Source organism: Coptis chinensis, unplaced genomic scaffold, assembly GCF_015680905.1.
Source record: "Coptis chinensis isolate HL-2020 unplaced genomic scaffold, ASM1568090v1 utg2885_pilon_pilon, whole genome shotgun sequence".
Classification (NCBI taxonomy): Eukaryota; Viridiplantae; Streptophyta; class Magnoliopsida; order Ranunculales; family Ranunculaceae; genus Coptis; species Coptis chinensis.
The window spans coordinates 48,209-67,103 of record NW_028238140.1 but is presented as its reverse complement, the minus strand read 5'-3'; the positions used below and the strand labels follow the sequence as shown (position 1 = coordinate 67,103).

General features: G+C 35.6%; 1 protein-coding gene across 3 annotated transcripts; it reads left to right on the top strand.

The window, feature by feature from the left end:
- Window positions 1-4,358: 4,358 nt before the first annotated feature.
- LOC147473272 (protein transport protein SEC31 homolog B-like) lies at window positions 4,359-18,531 on the top strand. Of its 3 annotated transcripts, none has more exons than XR_015210501.1 (24): window positions 4,359-4,946; window positions 5,092-5,146; window positions 5,219-5,341; window positions 6,328-6,424; window positions 6,533-6,569; window positions 6,664-6,769; window positions 6,859-6,916; window positions 7,382-7,479; window positions 7,648-7,767; window positions 9,145-9,187; window positions 10,231-10,352; window positions 10,435-10,562; window positions 10,652-11,201; window positions 11,334-11,426; window positions 11,908-12,093; window positions 12,171-12,381; window positions 14,379-14,485; window positions 14,578-14,748; window positions 15,132-15,254; window positions 15,376-15,655; window positions 16,167-16,405; window positions 16,516-16,614; window positions 17,749-17,938; window positions 18,197-18,531. XR_015210501.1 is itself a non-coding variant. In XM_086587653.1 (23 exons), the coding sequence occupies exons 1-22, from the start codon at window positions 4,627-4,629 to the stop codon at window positions 16,609-16,611; spliced, it is 3,363 nt and encodes a 1,120-aa protein (XP_086443779.1). In that variant the 5' UTR covers window positions 4,374-4,626; the 3' UTR covers window positions 16,612-16,614; window positions 18,197-18,531. The 3 variants fall into 3 exon arrangements, 1 of the variants encoding a protein (XP_086443779.1); XR_015210502.1 differs by having other exon boundaries at window positions 4,374-4,946; window positions 17,749-17,901; XM_086587653.1 differs by lacking the exon at window positions 17,749-17,938 and having other exon boundaries at window positions 4,374-4,946.
- Window positions 18,532-18,895: the final 364 nt, after the last annotated feature.

The following is an 18,895-nucleotide window of genomic DNA, read 5'->3' as shown; positions in this document are numbered from 1 at the left end:
CACAATGACACTAACAAATTCAATTTAAATGTAAAAGAAAAAAAAAATTGTAATTCTACTGTAAAAGTTAAATTTACGTGTATTCATTTAATTATGACTCGAGTGGCGTAGCCACGGGTTAAATTATAATATAATACAAAACAATTAAGTTTTTAAGCAGAGTTATAAGGGATTAAGTGGTGGTCCTGATTTTTTCGGGATTTGTGCTAAAAAATTACTTTGAGAGTCCTATTTAGTATATACTACTAAAAACAGGTTAAACCAAAGCAAACTCTTCCTACCCAAAACAAATAGCTAAACCCAACAAAAAAGGCTTAAAAATTCGACTACTTACAAAGAAATTTGATTAAATACTTTGAGAGTCATATTTAGTATATACTACTAAAATTAGGTTAAACCAAAACAGTCATTTCGAATTGAAACTCTTCCTACCCAAAAAAAAAGTTAAACCCAACAAAAAAAGTTTTTACGAGTAAACATTTTATTTAAAAATAAAAACCAACAAAAATGTTTTTACGAGTAAACATTTTATTTTCTTCTCTAAAAATTTGATTACTTGCAATGAAATTTGATTCGATCGGTTTCTTGTAAAAAAAAAAAAACTTCTTTTTCAGGTGCGCTATGTTTTTTTTTTCTTTAGTTTGTTTGGAATTTTTTTTATCTTTTTTGATAGGCTAGTGTGTTTATATACTAGGATAGGACTATAATCATATTTTCATTATGCTCGCATAAGAGCATCCTCATCCATTCTAATTTTAGAAGTTTGCCCCAATGGTCGTGTCAAATGCTAAAAAACAATTTTACGCTATTTAACATTTTTGTGGCTAAATTTGACCAAAAAAATTATCAATGACTCTATTTTAGTTTTAGAAACCATGTGGCAAATATGATGGTGCACGTTCACCTTTTATGGTTGTTGAAATATATCATAGTTTTATGGTATATGTTCTATTTACCACACTTTTTATATCGTAGTTCCTGAAAAACCTGATTATAGAGTCTATCTCCCCTGTTGATCCCATATGTGCTATATGGAAGTCGAATTCATATGGAACCTATAAAACCTTAATGGGAGAATTACAATAGTGACTTATGAACCTTCTTGCTTATTCGTAGACGAATGCGTACGCCGCGTATTTAGCACTCTGCGTTAGTTTCATCGGTGTCTGACAACCATCAAAAACTATAACTGGTTCAATACCAGCCTTGATCACCTCTTTAAGCCTAGGCGCTATTTGTTCTTCAATGGTTTGCTTTCTAGGGTTCTTGGTAGCTGGTGGTATCTTTGTTTTGCTGGTGGTATATTTGTTTTTTGTTTGAACAAGATGAATCTATGCGTTTCCATCTATACCAACCCTCATTCCCCTAAATTTGTTAAGATTTGTTCAAACATTTCTTTTCTATCTTAGTGTGACCTCTTCTTGTCCAGAAACGAATAGAAGGGCAAAAGTTTATATTATGAAATTTTAAAAGTCGTTATACCCACAATATGTCCACTAGGGGCAGAAGTTTCTATTATGGAACTTTAAAGTCGTTATACCCACAATATGAATGCATACAATTCAAAAACAATAACATTACGATTTTACCCCTAAAAATCCAAAAATCTAAAATACTTTAGTGATTGCGCCCCTCAACTACAGTCCTGCAAAAGTGAAATATTATTTTTATGTATCTCTCAATCACTTCTCCACTTTTTATGCCATTTTAGCCCATGTGCTTTCGGGTTATTACCTAATCTAAAATACTTTAGTGATCGCGCCACTTTTTATGCCATTTTTGCCCCTGTGCCTTATGGTTAATACATAATATAATTTAACTCTATTTATATACTCTTTTACTATTTTGTCAATTTTTGTGGTACATGTTTTTGTTTTTACTATTTTACCCCAAGTGTTTAATTTAGTAAAATACTTTAGTGATCGCCCCCTTTAGCTACAGTCCCACAACAATGAAATATTGTTTTTATGTATCTCTCAATAATTTCTTCACTTTTTATGTCATTTTTGCCCCTATGCCTTATAGTTATTACCTAATATAATTTAACTTTATTTATATACTCTTTTACTACTTCGTCAGTTTTTGTGGTACATGCTTTTGTTTTTACTATTTTACCCTAAGTGTTTAGTAAAATACTTTAGTAATCGAGCGCCCCTCAGCTATAGTCCCGCAACAGTGAAATATTATTTTTTATGTATCTCTCAATCATTTATCCATTTTTTATGCCATTTTTGCCCCTGTGCCTTATGGTTATTACCTAATAATTTTACCCTATTTATATGCTCTTTCACTACTTCGTCAGTTTTTGTGGTACATGCTTTTGTTTTTCCTATTTTACCCCAAAGTATTTAGTAAAATACTTTAGTGATCGCTCCCTCAGCTACAGTTCCACAATAGTGAAATATTGTTTTTTATGTATCTCTCAATCACTTATTCACTTTTTATGTTATTTTTTCTCATGTGTCTTATGGTTACTACCTAATAATTTAACCTATTTATATACTCTTTTACTACTTCATCAATTTTTGTGGTACATGTTTTTGTTTTTACTATTTTACCCCGAGTGTTTAGTAAAATACTTTAGTAATCGCGCCCATCAGCTACACTCCCGCAACAGTGAAATATTGTTTTTTATGTATCTCTCAATCACTTCTACACTTTTTAATAATGAAAAAAAAATGGTGAAAAATGGTTGCTCCACTAATAACTAAGTTGTAAGTTTGATAATGTTCATTACTAACAGAAGGACAAAACTCAATTATGAAGTTATAGATAGACAAAAAGAACAACCCTCAATGTATTTATATACTATGATAGGACTGTAATTCTATTTTCATTATGCTCACATAAGAGCATTCTCATCCATTCTAATTTTAGAAGTTTGCCCCGGCCCAATGGTGGTGTCAAATGCTAAAAAAAAATTACGTTATTTATGTGGCTAAATTTGGGTTTTTTTTTTTTTATCGATGACTCAATTTTAGTTTAGGAACCATGCGGCAAATATGATTGATGATGCACATTTACCTTTAATGGTGTAAATATATATATATATATATATATATATATATATATATATATATATATATATATATATATATATATATATATTGTTAAAAAATATGACTGCTGGGGTTTTTTTTTTCCAATAAACCACCATTGTATTCATGAACTGATCCAAATATTACAAATAGTTATCAAGCCAAAAGAAAATACATTAGTCAAAACATAACTAAGGAACAATAAACTCGTGTAGACAAACCCCAACAACATCTCCCTCTATAGTTTATCTTTTCTATTTTCATCTTCTTCCTCTCACTCTTTTTGTTCTCCGTCCTTCTCCCTCCTTCATCTTCCTCGTCCTCTCATCTCTTACCTTTCTACATTCGGGTTAAGATTAAGAATGGAGAAAAAGGGGGGAAAAAAACACACACACACACTGGAAGTCTAGGTCCCTCTCTCGGTTTCTCTCTTGAAATTGGCGAGGGTTGCTATTTAGAAGTGGGAGAAGATAGAAGTGACCATGTTGTTGTCGACGACGAAGTGAAGTGCGAGAATTCAAATTCACTTGTAGGAGTTGGTTTTGCTTCTCAATTTAAGGTGAGTAGTCTATACATTTTCATGGATTAACAATTGACTTAGTTTATTTGGATCTATGAGACGAATATATATTAAGTTGTTTGAAGTCACACTTGTTATACTGTTGTCTAAGGTTTTTTTTTAGATATGAGTTTGTGGGTAAACTTAGATTTTCAATGGTAACCCGTGTGAAAGTCAATGCATTGCTTGAACTATTTATATGCACGATTTTTATTTGTTTTGAAGTATCTTGAATAATACATATATCACAACTATAAATTTTATGTTATTGACGTTAAGATACTTTGGTTTTCATGGGTGTTTATATGGTAGAGCATTGGCAATACTTTATTTGCTTGACATGTTTTATGTTAGAACTTTTGGATTTTGGGAAAAGTTGTTTATAGCTATGGATTAAAAAGCTTCAGATTACAGATTTAACTAAATGATATTGTTTGGATTGTTAAGTATGGTATAGCTAGTGGCGCCAAGGTTCTCTATTGATATATGATGTCTTCGTGGAAATATATTTATGGAAGTGGAGATTGATTGAATTGAAGTATATGTCAGAGTTTGGATTGCTATGATAGTAATTCTACTTTAAAGTTGATCTAAAAAAAAAAAAGGAAATATATAAGAAAAAAAGACACGTTGGTACCACGGGTCTGCTTAATATCGCCTTGTTTAGTTATTTGTTTTTGCTCAAAAATATATATCGTCCGAAATAAATATATTTAATTTGGAAAGTAACATATATTGCGTCATCATCTAGCAAGTGAAAAGGAGCGTGGTAACAAAATATTTATAGACATAGACAAGGCACGCACGCGGGCTTGGATCTTCTTCTTCTTCTTCTTCTTCTTACTATTATTATTTTTGTTTCTTACATATCTCGACTCAATCCCATTCTGATCTACCTTTATTATATTATTATTGATTGAAACCCTAGATCAATTGAATCACAAACAAAAATAAAAAATAAAAAAAACCGTTTCGATAGACAGATCTCCCTTCCTACAGTATCAGTATCAATAATAAATACGCGAATAGATGGCGTGCATAAAGGGCGTAAATAGATCGGCGTCTGTGGCGTTCTCGCCGGACTCCCCTTATCTTGCGGCGGGGACGATGGCTGGGGCGGTGGATCTGTCCTTCAGCTCTTCCGCCAATCTAGAAATCTTCAAGCTTGATTTCCAGTCCGACGATCAGGAGCTTACCGTCGCTGGTGATGCCCCAAGCACCGAGAGATTCAACCGTCTCTCCTGGGGCAAGGCTGGATCTGGGACCACTGAAGAATTCTCCCTCGGTCTCATTGCTGGTGGTCTCGTCGATGGCAGCATCAACATCTGGAATCCCCTCTCTCTCATTCGGTACTCTATCTCTCAATGCCTTTATTATTATGATTTTTATATTACCATTTTTCCTGTTTTAATTTAGGGTTTCTTCAATAACAACTACAAAATTCATTCATTTCTTAATAACAATTAATCAATTAATAAACGTTTATCCTTGCAGTTCACAGGACGTTGAACGTTCTCTTGTTGGACGTTTTCCAAAGCACACAGGCCCTGTAAGTTTTCCATACACCATCCTCTCTTGATTTCCTCACGATTTTACTTACCTCCTTTCCTCCGGGCTAAAGGTACGTGGTCTCGAATTCAATACCAATTCGCCAAACCTTCTTGCATCTGGTGCTGTTGAAGGGGAAATCTGCATTTGGGACCTGGCAAACCCAGCAGAACCTACTCATTTCCCACCACTCAAGGTAACAAAACACCATTATTTCTCAATTGATGCATGCACTGTAAGATTGACAATAATTTCATCTTTGTCTGATTTTTACCGTCTGAAGCTCAACTTATTTGACTCTTTTGTACGTAATGGAGTATCTAGTTAGTTATATATTAATGGCAGTGAGCTTTACCAGAGTGGCTTAGAGGGTCTCGTATAATTTTTCCGTATTTCCTTACGTCTTAAACCTAGGTAGATCTTCTAATCCCGACAAACGAACTTTCAGAGCTACACTGCTTATTGGATCTAAATGTACAAAACGCCAAATTCTATCTATTATAGAATTCAAGGAGAACCAATTTAAAGCAAATTTGTAAAGAAAATGAGAATGAAATAAACAAGTAGTGAAGGAACCCCGAGAATGACTCTTCAGCAGTCCTTTTTATTCCTTTTCACCCAAAACTTTGCTGTATATACCTTTTAAGTCCCCTCTGTCACTGACTTGCAAAGAGGAGAGTTCTGTTACTGTTCACCACACCCAGAACTTGTTTGTTCGTATACCTATTAAGTCGCACCCCATTCGTTGAGACTACAAGAATGACAAATTTTCCGTATCATTCAGAAATATGGACTTTCAAATTGAATGTCATTCAAGTAAAATATGGGAAAATTTTCAGCTAGGCTCGGCATTTTTGTTTGTCTTTTTTATGTTTTTGTTTTTGGGGTGCTTTTGGGAAATCTGTTTAGGCAACTAGAGTGCTTCAGGGAAACTGTAATCACCCTATCACTGTATGCTATTGTTACACACAGTGCGTTTTAACTATTATTAGTTGTTCAAAGGTTTACCACTTCAGCAGGTCAGCGAACTTAGCTTATGAACGTGCTACTTCTAGTAAATTTTAATGGAATCAGTATCTTCAAGTTGAACATGCTGTTGTTCCAACTGAGTTCTGACCTCCTTTTCGAAATGATTACTGTCGAGATGAAACGCTTGCGATTTGACAGTGAAATATTGTGCAGAGTGTTGGATCTGGTGCGCAAGGAGAGGTTTCATTTTTGTCATGGAATCATAAGGTCCACCATATATTAGCATCCACTTCTAATAATGGCACAACAGGTGAGGAAGGGAAGACATTATCTTTTCTGTATATTGATAATTGTGTGTCAGTTTAGTTTCAATGCATATTATTTATTTTTGAATATGGCTATACCGTTGGTATTTCAGTTGTTTGGGACTTAAAGCGGCAAAAGCCAGTGATCAGGCAAGATACAAACTTGTGACTGGAAAATATCTTTGGCAAATTTTCATCTTATGTTCCATTGCATGATTGGTTGTGATCTTTGTGTCATTAACAGCTTTGCGGATTCAAATCGAAGACGGTGCTCAGTTTTGCAGTGGAATCCAGATGTTGCCACACAACTCATTGTTGCATCCGATGACGATAGCTCACCTTCTCTTAGAGTACGCTTCTCTTGACATATCTTATATATGACCTGGTTTTCAAGATTCTGTGTACTTAGCTTGGTATGTTTCTCTGATCTTACCCACAGCTTTGGGATGTGAGGAATACAATATCACCAGTTAAGGAGTTTGTGGGCCACACGAAAGGTATGAGACATCACTGTTTCATTTTTATTATTTATTTTTTCCAATTAATTTAATTCCAGTGGCCTACTGGTCAGGACTTGGGAGGTTAGGCCCAAGGTCTAGGGTTCAATTCCCGCCTTTACTGCGGAAAAGAGAATTTAAGGGATTAGGAATAAAGTTATACTATAAAAAAATAAGTCTTGAAAATATTGTTGTCATATTGATATGCGAGTTAACCTTGGATGGCTATATATGTATACAAAATTTATCTTGTTTTCTTTCTCTCTTTCTTCATTTATATTTTTAAGTCAGTTAAGTTTTTATTATGTGTGTTTTCCTTGCCTGGTAAACTTGGGTGCTTTGTTTTAATCGAAACCTGGAATAGCTATTTCTGTGGCAGTGTCGAGTTCTCTTCATATAATTGGATGTGTTTGTTTTCAAATAAAAACATCTTGATCATATTTATCCAATTATTTTCTACACCAGGTGTAATCGCAATGTCATGGTGTCCGATCGACAGCTCTTTCTTGCTAACCTGTGCCAAAGACAATAGGACTATTTGCTGGGATACAATCTCGGGAGAGGTAGGAATGTTTTGACTGGCGTTCATATTTAGTGCTACATTTTTTTTCGCTCTTTGTTATTCAACCATGAGCCATTTGTGCTCCTAGACCCTTGTTAACATTATTGTCCGCACTTTGCTATAGTTTTCTGATGTCAGCAATATTGGTTTTATATTAAATTTGGTGCAGATAGTATGTGAATTACCTCCTGGAACCAACTGGAATTTTGATATTCACTGGTATCCAAAGATCCCAGGGTTGATATCAGCGTCCTCTTTTGATGGGAAAATTGGCATTTATAATGTTGAGGTATGGACATTCTACAATGCATGTACAACCAGTTTTTGGAGACATTGTTTGACAAGACTTCTGCCGAGTTTTATACTTTCATTTGCACATTGCCGAAGAAAAATATCTGGATTGTGAGAATTAGACAATTTGTATGCTTTGTCATGTATACTGGTTAAAATCTATTTCTGGAAATACACGGGCTTGAATTTACTTGCTGCATGCTTTCTTAATTTGCTGGTTTGTTCTGCGTTGTGTGATGTTTTGTTTAGAAGGCAGTGATGGGTTAAGGCTCTTCTTCGTAAATCTTGTATTTATTCATTTTTGGTGATATGGGCAGCATACATGTGTCTTTTTCAGTTTTTTGAGCTTAGATATACTGGCTCATACCCCTTTGTATGCTTGTGTGGTATCTATGTGTATAATAGTAGTAGTAGTACTGTAGTTGTATGATATTATAATGACTATTTGCGTCGACATCTCATTCTGTATTTGGCTTTAGGCCTCAGTGGGCTTCGACCCAATTATCATGTTCTCTTCTGAGGAAGCGCATAACACGTAGCACATATGTGAATTACAAAGAGTGAACGGAAAGTACTGTCAAATGACTGCTTGCATATATCATTATTCCATTGTCAGTCCACAATTGCTTGAAAATTTTCACCATTTCATGTTAAACTTTGTTGGAATATATACAATTACTTGAGTTTATCAGCATTCTCTTTTGTGGTACCTTTTGTTTTAGTTTTTTTCATTGTTGACTTGCAGTTGCAACTATGGATCGCAAGCATTACATGGGTAACCTATGAAATAGTAATAGTAGTACTGTAGTTGTATGATATAATAATGGCTACTTGCGTCGACATCTCATTCTGTATTTGGCTTTAGCCCTCAGTGGGTTTCGACCCATTTATCATGTTCTCTTTTGAGAAAGCACATAACACGTAGCATTTATGTGAATTACAAAGAGTGAACGGAAAGTACCGTCAAATGACTGCTTGTATATATTATTATTCCATTGTCAGACCACGATTGCTTGAAAATTTTCACCATTTCGTGTTAAACTTTGTTGGAATATATATACAATTACTTAAAGTTTATAAGCATTCTCTTTTGGGATACCTTTTGTTTTAGGTTTTTTCACTGTTGACTTACAAGTTGCAACTATCGATTGCAAGCATTGCATGGGTGACCTATAAATAAAAGAAAAATAGCATGCGCTTGGCATGTGGGGCTGTTTGGCTTGTTTTGGTTCTGGCGTGGTCAGAATAGAGATTGATTAGACTAATATTAAAGTTTATTGGTCTTATAAGATATTGTGTCCTTTTGTGTAACGCTCAAAGATAATATATTTCATGTTTGACAAGTCAGTAACCTGATTTTCTGTTCTCGCTGCAGGCCTGCAGCAGATCCACTGCTGGAGAGGCTGACTTTGGGGGAGGTAATTACTCTTTATCGTTTTATAAATTGAACTTTGCTGTGCCAACTCAGCTTATATTGCACCTAAGTGTTTTTGGTTTGTGTGGGTCACTGTTGTCTGGACTGCAAGTTTTTTTGTATCAGTGGTGATGATATATGGTGATTGTTTTTAGCATGTGGTGGTGCACTATTAGCAATTCAGCATGCATCCAAATTTTAGTCGTACATGGGTTTTAAACAATTACAGTAAGAAATTAAAAGACAACTAGAATTTGAAACTGAACGCATTACTCTTTAACGGAATGAACTAGGCACAAGTATACGTAATCCTCATATTTTATGCAGAAATGCTAACTGTATTACTAATTACTCCAATTACTGAATTGAATAAATGCTAGGGGAAAGAATTGTGTAATATACGAGAGATTGAAATTTCATAATATATTAAAGCTCGCACTCATTGTATTTTTCAAGTTTTATTAGACATCCACGTAATCTCCTATTAAAATGGAAATTCGTTTCCCTATTGAAAAAGGAAATTCTAGCACTTCCAAACTATTAGTTATTATAACGGGAATTCCTCCTCTATTAAAACGAGAATCACAGTTCTAAATTAATTCAACTATTAAAACGGGATCCTACTAAAACGAGTTTCCTCCTATTAAAACAGTTTTCTAAAGCTTTCAACTAAAACTAGTTTCTATCAGGAAAAAAAAAAGGTTTCAATATATACAACTAAAAGGGGTTTAATATAGCTAGTGTGTATGCACAGGCATACAAGCTAGTAAAAGTGTAAAACTAAACTACATAACTAGCCCATATTAATTTTCACACTGTAACTACTTAGCATGAGAGTTGAAATCCAGAACAGGGTTGACCAAAGGGCTTAAGAGCCGAAGCTTGGTGAATGAAGAATTTGGTCTTCTAGCAAGTTTTTGTCAAGCTATGAATGAGTAGTACCAACACCAGTCTCCTATATAATGTTTTTGAAGGACGACCCTTGTGTTTCTGCTGCTATCAGTTATAGACATTTTTTTACACTGGTTTATAAACTACCCTCTGCAGCAAATTTGAGAGCACCGAGGTGGTTGAAACGTTCAGTGGGCACGTCTTTTGGTTTTGGAGGCAAGCTTGTTTCGTTTCACCCTAGTCAATCAGTTGGGGGTGTCCCAAATGGAAACTCTGAGGTATCCTACTGGTCATTTTGCTGCTTCAATCTATTTCTCTATATATATATGTAATGACCAAATTCCCCCACTTCTTTTCCAGGTTTTTGTGCACGATTTAGTTACTGAACTCAATTTGGTGAGTCGCTCCTCTGAATTTGAAGCTGCAATACAAAATGGAGAAAAATCGGCGCTGAAGATTTTGTGTGATAGGAAATCTGAAGAGTCCAAGTATGTCACTCTCATATAAATGAATGCTGCTAAAAGTTTTATGTCAAAAGAACTTATGGATTTAAATTTTTCTGCATTTACATGAGCAGATCAGAGGACGATAGAGAAACTTGGGGATTTCTAAAGATTTTGTGTGAAGATGAAGGAACAGCAAAGAAGAAGCTGCTCGCTCACCTTGGTTTTAGTGTACTTGATAATAACGTGCAAGATGAGTTGTCTCAGGAAATGAATGCTACGGGTCTTGATGAAAGGATAGATAAAACAGAAATTACTGGAAATGAAGAAGCTAGTACATTCCCTATTGATAATGGCGAAGATTTCTTCAACAATCTGCAAAGCCCCAAAGCTGATCCATCTCTTTCTCATCATGGTGATAATTTTGTTCTGGAAGGTGGTGCTGTGTCTAGTGAGGAACAAATGCAACAAGAATTGGAAGGACAGGGAGAGAGCAACACCTCATCAATTGATGAGAGCATCCAGCATGCTTTAGTTGTTGGAGACTACAAAGGAGCAGTCTCTCAGTGTATATCTGCTAATAGAATGGCCGATGCTCTAGTTATTGCTAATGTGGGCGGTACTTCCTTGTGGGAGAGCACACGTGATCAGTTCCTTAAAAAGAGTCATTTGTCGTACTTAAAGGTATCCCTATCTAATTGGAAACAGAAAGGCAGTTTACGTGTTTATAGACCAATCTTTACCTCCCTTGAATAGACTTCTATCTTTTCTAATTTTGTTTGAATACTAACAGACTGTTTAAATATGCATTTTCAGGTTGTATCTGCAATGGTGAACAATGATCTTACAAGCCTTGTAAATACAAGGCCTCTGCATTCATGGAAAGAAACACTTGCCCTTCTGTGCACTGTAAGTTACTTAAGTCTACACTCAACAGGACATTTTTTTAATCAGGGTGGTGCTTTGAGTCTTTGACATATTGGGCTACTTCATAAACTGAAGAAGTTTGTGTAAACAAACCACTTATTTTAATACTGCATGTTGGTGAAACCTTGTTGGGCACTAACTCATTTTTACATGGATTAGCCCATATTTTGATTTTCGCAATCATTTCCTTTGTTTAACTCTACATATTCTTACTCCCCAATTAATAAGAGAAAATCGGTGGTTGATTCCCATTCAACTGAGTTGGTGGTGTCATTTTCAGATTCAAATGAGGTGACATTCTCACTCTATTAACAGAGATGCATCTGTCTGTTAGTTCAGACTGGTTATCATGTTGAACCATTGCCACATTATACAATTATACGGAGGTCACACACTTACACGGTTTATTACTTCATTATATTGAACCTTTCATAATTTATTGCATGTTTTTATACTGAAACAGTATGCAGAGAGAAAAGATTGGACTTTGCTCTGTGGTAGTCTTGCTTCAAGACTCGTGGCAGTAGGTAACACACTAGCTGCTACTCTCTGCTATATATGTGCTGGAAATATTGACAAAACAGTGGAAATTTGGTCACGTAATCTGAAGCCTGAGCATGATGGAAGAACCTATGTTGATCTTCTTCAGGTGGGTTTTATTTGTAATGAAGTCCTGGAAGGCTTACCGTTCTAGTTCAAATTGAAACCACTCATCTATTTCTGCAGGATCTAATGGAGAAGACGATTGTCTTTGCTAAGGCAACTGAACAGAAACGATTTAGTGCTTCTTTGTCCAAGCTCGTTGAGAACTACACTGAACTGCTTGCAAGTCAAGGGCTTCTGACAACAGCAATGGAATACTTGAAACTGCTGGAGTCCAATGAATCTTCTCATGAATTGGCTATTTTACGAGATCGCATAGCACTCTCTTCTCAAGGTGGTAACTACTCTGTGTTTACTATTTAATGGTAGTTGCGCTAGTATTTTGGTGCCTGGAATTGAATCCTCAAATCTGTGGAGATAATTATTGAAATCAAGTAGCTTTGTTTAGATCCGAGGTTGATTGTGTTAAAAGAATATATAGGTTTGATTCTGTTAGTACAAAGTATATAAATTGGATTATTAATTACTTAAGAATGGGAAACTGGAACTAGCTAAAAACGTAGAACCTAATTTGTTTTAGAGGAACATCATTTTATAGTTTCTGGAAGAACGATGAAAAGACAAAACTGGAACCAGCTAAAAACGTAGGAGAACCTAATTTGTTTCTGGAAGAGCGATGAAAAGACATTTTTATCTTATATATCCAATGAAGTAAAAGAAACATTGAGGGTAGAATTATAAAACAATCAAAATTGACCACAACTTTAGGGTGATGAATGGTCTGTAGGGATTTTGATAACAAAATCGTCGAAAATTGATCCGCCCCCCTCAAATGGCTTGGAGTCCCGTTTATGTATATAGGATACTCTTTTTGGACATTCACAACTGTTTGTCTGTTTAAGATATAAGATATTTGACTTAGAATAGACTTTATCTTGGAAATGATACAAGTCGGCATTAATTTACAACTCAATGTTGTGGATAATTGATGTTCATGCACTCTTTTTTACTCAACGTAATTGTTAGAGTGATTTGAACAAAGCGATATGAGAGTGTTTGTAGTGTCTTCATAACAAATATCTTATACCATCTACGGCCAGATGGGCTCTTATTTACTTTTAGAATATCGCTACATTAAGATTTAATTTGTAAATTGTAATCGAGACATTCATGTATCGTAAAATGGGTGTGGAGACATTCATCTTGTAATTCCAAATCCATTTGATTTATTGAAGAATTTGTGAATCTAAGTTGGAGGGGAAATAGAGAGTGAATAATTAGATTAAGTAAAACTACTTGTGAATGCCTTGTTGGTGCACGTGAATAGTTACTTGTTATGGTGTTCTTGTTGGTAATAAGGCTATAAAGTGTACTGATGGAGAGTTGGAGATAGAGAAGGTGAGCCAAAATCTTCTTTCTTGGTGGAGGAGGACTAACATTGTTCACTGACGAGAAAATAGAGTTTTAATTTGAGCCATAGAAATTAGAATATCAGATCTAATCCAATGGTTGTGGTTAAAACTTAATAGAAGTATATATATGGTTCGGTTTGGGTTGTTATCGGTTAACCGGGGCATGAAATCGAGAACCGTATCAAATCCCTCGGTTTTTATTTTTAGGAACTGAAAACCGAACCGGGTCTCTCATGAACCGGAAAAAACAGCCAGTTCGGTTCGGTTTATCGGTTTTCGGTTATTAATGAACAGCCCTACTGAAGGCTGCTATTGAAGATGGGTATCAAACTTAAAACCAATTGGTGATAAGTGGAGAGGCCCCAAGACTTATATATTTTTATACACGACTTAACATATCCCATATGGCCATATGGGACTAAACATCTCAACACGCCTTCTCACGTGTGGCATTACTTGAGCCTAACACGTTATACGTGGGCAAACATACTTGGGTTACGTGGAGTGAATAACATGCCCTTTGGCCAAACACAATAGCCCGCTCTGATACCATTTTGAAAATTGGGATCCGACTTAAAACCAAGTGGTGATAAGTGGAGAGGCCCCAAAACTTATATATTTTTATACGTGGCTTAACATATCCCATGTGGGACTAAACATCTCAACATCTGCATTCATGGTCTTGAATCTTTTTGTATAACAAATACTTCTTAGGCACACTCTTTGAAGGAAGTTTATTAGGTGTCTTCTCTCTGCCTCTTCATTAGTTTTATTTATTGGGACATGGAAGAAGACAATAATTTTGAAATTTTCTTATTAATGCTAGTTAGTACGGCAGACAATTTAATTAAGTGTTAAAAGCATTTTGTTTTTGTTACTTGCAATCATGAGTTGATAATGTGGACACACCTCTTTGCAGACAAAGAAGCACCTAAGATTGAAAACAACCAGTTGGAAATGAAATCTGTATATGGTACGGATCAATCTGGCTTCGAGGCAATGGATAGATCTCAACATTATTATCAGGTGAGTTTGTGTGCGTGTTTGTGTTTTCATCATTTTGGTTTGCGGTGAATATCATTGTTTATATTCTTTGATCCCCTTTATTATTTATTCAGACACAACAGCGTCAGAACGTTCCTGGTAGTTCATATGATGATAACTATCAGCAGCAGCAAGCTCAATACACAGGTGGATATAATAATCCTGGTTCCTACCAGCCATCACCAACTTCTCAGCAGATGTTTCATCCGAACCCGAACCAAGAACCATCTCAGCATGCTCAGCAGGTTGGGTTGTTTGTTTGTTTGTTTGTTTTAATTTTTATTCTTTCATACTGTGTGTATGTAAGAACTTATTATATATCACTAGATTTACCTGAAAAGAAAAAGAAAAGTTATTTTTTACAATACACTCCCATCTAGCAACAAAATGGTGATAAAGAGTGTTTCTTGAGATCCACATTAATGCTATTCAAATAGCGAGGAAGTCCTTTTATGGCTAGAAAGACCATAGGCGCACCTTCAAAGATTGTCATAGACTCTTAGTAAGTTCTGGTAATCAGTTTGAAGTTGGGGCATAATAGTTATCAGCCAATCGGTGACAATATATTTTAGTTTTAAAACTTGGTTTCATTATATTAATGAGTGTTTCTTTTTGGTTTTTCTATCAGACGAACTTTCAAAACTTCTCTTCCCAGCCTGTAGTGGGAAAATTCAGTTTTTCAACACCTCCTCAGCTTAAGAATCTGGAACAATATCAGCAGCCAATATCTCTGGGATCTCATCTGTACCCTGTATGTATCTTCTCTATTGGCTTTAAAATTGTAGTTAGTACATAGTACACAATACACAATTCCCTATAAGTGAAACAAGGACAGCTTGGTGTTTAAGAAACTTTCATTTTTCTAATTGTAGGGAAATCCCAATGCCCCTTATCAAACTTTACAGACTGCTTCTGGTCCACTTAGTACGATGGCAACTCAAATGCCAATTTCTGGACAAAGCCTGCCTCAAGTTACAGCACCCAATGCTACGGTCGGATACAAGACTTCAGGTAATTCAGGATTTGTGCAGAGACCTGGAATGGGTCTAATGCAACCGCCTAGTCCTACTCAGCCAACTCAAGTGGGACCAGCTGTTACCCCAGCAGCTGCGCCACCTACAGTGCAGACTGTTGATACATCAAATGTACCAGGTAGATTTAAATATCATGTTTTCAAGTTCAGTTTTCTATAAGACAAATACATAATCTCTTTGCTAAGATATTTTAGAAATATATCCTGAAAATGGTAAAACCTATTTTTGGGAACGCAGTACTACCCTAATTTTAACATTCAAGGCATTGCTCCACTTTCTTGCTATCTGTCTTGTTGCTGAATGGGTAAATCAATCTCAGTTGATTTTTTTAGTCTTGTTAAACCATGGATGATTTCTTGTTTTTTTTGTTCATTTTTTTTTGTAGAATGTGCTTACTCAGTTACTATTCCTAAGAAGTTTATGACCATCTGGTTGACTCTGTTCTCCCTCTTATATACCACTAGTTAGATGCACTGGTTTGTTGAATGCATGCCATGCGTATTTGCATTAAAAACACTTTTATGAATGGATTTTTTGCGGAGCATTATGTGTAGAAGTGCTAGTTCTTATCGAGACATGTATTTACTTGGTTCAGATAATTTACATATTAGATTTGTTACATGCTGCAGCCCAGCAGAGACCTGTTGTCAGTACCCTGACCAGACTGTTCAACGAGACATCTGAAGCAGTTGGAGGTTCACATGCAAATCCAGCTAAAAAGCGAGAAATAGAAGAGAATTCAAGAAAAATTGGTGCTTTATTTGCTAAACTTAACAGTGGAGATATATCAAAAAACGCGGCTGATAAGCTTGTCCAACTTTGCCAGGCTTTGGACAGTGGGGACTTCAGTACTGCCTTACAAATCCAGGTATAGACCTTAACAATGGCACAATGCAGAACCTCCAGCTCCCCTGTGGCACTGTTGGCATGCGCCTTATTTGGTGTATTTGTAACTTTGTTTCATTGTGTCTTGAACAGGTGCTTCTCACAACAAGTGAGTGGGATGAATGCAATTTCTGGCTTTCGGCACTCAAGCGAATGATCAAAACAAGGCAAAGTGCGAGAATAAATTAGTAGGTATGAACTCCGAGTGATTATAGAAACTAATTCTAATTCTAGTAGGACACAAACTTAAAAATAACTTAGACTCCTAATTTGAAACTCTTCTAGAAACTTACTAAAATAGCTATACTTTTATTTCCTGCGCAACTATAGCGTAAGTTAGGGGTGAAACTTGGACTTTTGTTGGTCCTGGGCTAACATTTTAGATCCGTGGTCTGGGCTTGGTCTTGTAAAATCAAAGCCCGACTCGGTTTAGGGTTGGGCTCGGATTAGAATATCAAATAACTGAAAAACCCAAGCCCGTGTGCATATATGTACGTATATCTTCATTCCTTCTATTCTTCCATACGGTTTCCTTCTAGGGATTTATTCTTAACAAAAATAAGATTGAGAATATCCATTTTATAGAGAATAATGGAATCAATGAGGTTAGTTATCCTTTCAAATAATCAAATCCCTTTGATTTCATTAGAAGATTGCAATTTCTATGTTATTTACCTCCTAAAAACCCGAGAAGAAGACCAACCCGAGTTGGGCTTGGGCTGAAAATTTAAGGACCGACTAGGGCTTGGTCACGGGCTTGAGTAAAAACATTTGAAACTCGGGTTAGGCCTCAACCCGCCCGAGTTCCAGCCCTATAGTATCTTGGCTTTCTTCCGTGTGTATGGCAAAAATGCTCTTTATATATCTGAAATATTGGAAATGCAAGGTTTCGATATTGATATTCGTTTAGATATTAGTTGATTTCTTTTTTTCGTACTTTTTAAGACTTAGCCTTGATCATGAGATTTTGACCAATATTGTCTTGGTGTATCTGCGCTATAAATTGGAAATTCAAGGGTTAAATATCAGATGAAATGGATATTCGGCTTTGACTTTATTTGTTGTGTATGTGTTTACCCCTTGTTAGACCATGACCCTTATCCTTACAAGGGGAAGTGGTCCTAGGAAGCTGCAGAGTTAGGTTTTCAATCCAGCGGCAGTGCTTAGGGTGCTTGTTAGGCATTGTGTTTGCTCGTGTATGAGCAAGGCTTTTGCTTGCTTCTTGTTAGAATTGATATAAGTTGTTGTACCTCTGCCATCATCTCGGGCTTTTGGGATACCTGTCACTCACACCCTAAGCACTGAAGTTTTTTTATATCTTATTAGGCTGTTTATGGAAAGTGGAATTGGGTTTCCATGTAAAGCAACAGGAAGTTAGGGAGAAGATGCACATAGGAGATACGAAGAAAAGTGGAAGCGTAGAGAAATCTCTTTGTGTTTTAGGAGCTAAAGATGGAAATGGAAATCCTTAAGAGATAGGTGAATTCAGGTTTCATGTTTAGCTGCTAAAGACAAGGCATGATTTTATGTCTCACTCTTTTCCCACTTTTTTTGCAAGACATGCATATTTTCTTCCGAACTTTATCTTGAGTTCCATGGAAAGCAAAACACGACATTAACAACTTGTATATGTAGATATTGCTTTTATCCTAAAAGTGTTTTTGCTACACATTTTTTTTGCTTGTAAAAAAAGAAAATTAGAAGTCCGAAAATTGCTCTGTATCCCTTTTTGTGTTATTGTCTCTGACCTTGAGCTGTTTTTCTCGTCTTCCAGAAGATTCTCCCATCGTCCCTTTACAAACCATAAGGAGTTGTTGATAGAGACCACGACTGCAAGTAAGCGAGAGTGCGAGACCGAACAAGAGTGGGACATTTTTTTTTCCTTGGTTTGTTCATGATTATTTCTTTTCTGAATTTTGCCCATTACATGATTCAGATATCCCTTGTTTGTTAGTCTATTGGTTTTAAATCAGTCAGGTTATTTGAGATGTTGTGGTCCGTCTCTTCATGTAGTTGTATTCTTTTTTTAGATTTTGTTTTTTACTTTTTAGATATGGTATTTACTTGTGGTAATGAAAGTAATTCACAACACTAGAAATTATTTCAAGATATTTTGTTGTGCGTGTTTGGGTTGATATTAAAATGAGAAACATTATCTATTAAAAAAAAAAAAAAAAAAAAAAAAAAAAAAGAGAAACAAGGAAGGCAGTTTTTTTGTGGATAAAGTACAACGAAAGATCTTATTCTGCTCGGAAACAAGGAAGGCAGTTTTTTTTTTTTTTTTTTTGGGGGCTTAGGTTAGTTTAAACACAATCTGCTTACCTTTATGTAGCGGGAAAGAAGAAATTGGAAGAGGGGATTTAGTTGTTTGAACTTATGACTTCACGATTAAGGGTGTCCTGTGTTGCTGAGTGTACTAAAAAATGTCTGCAACCTAAATATAATGGTATTCTGAGTTTACTGCTAGTCTGCT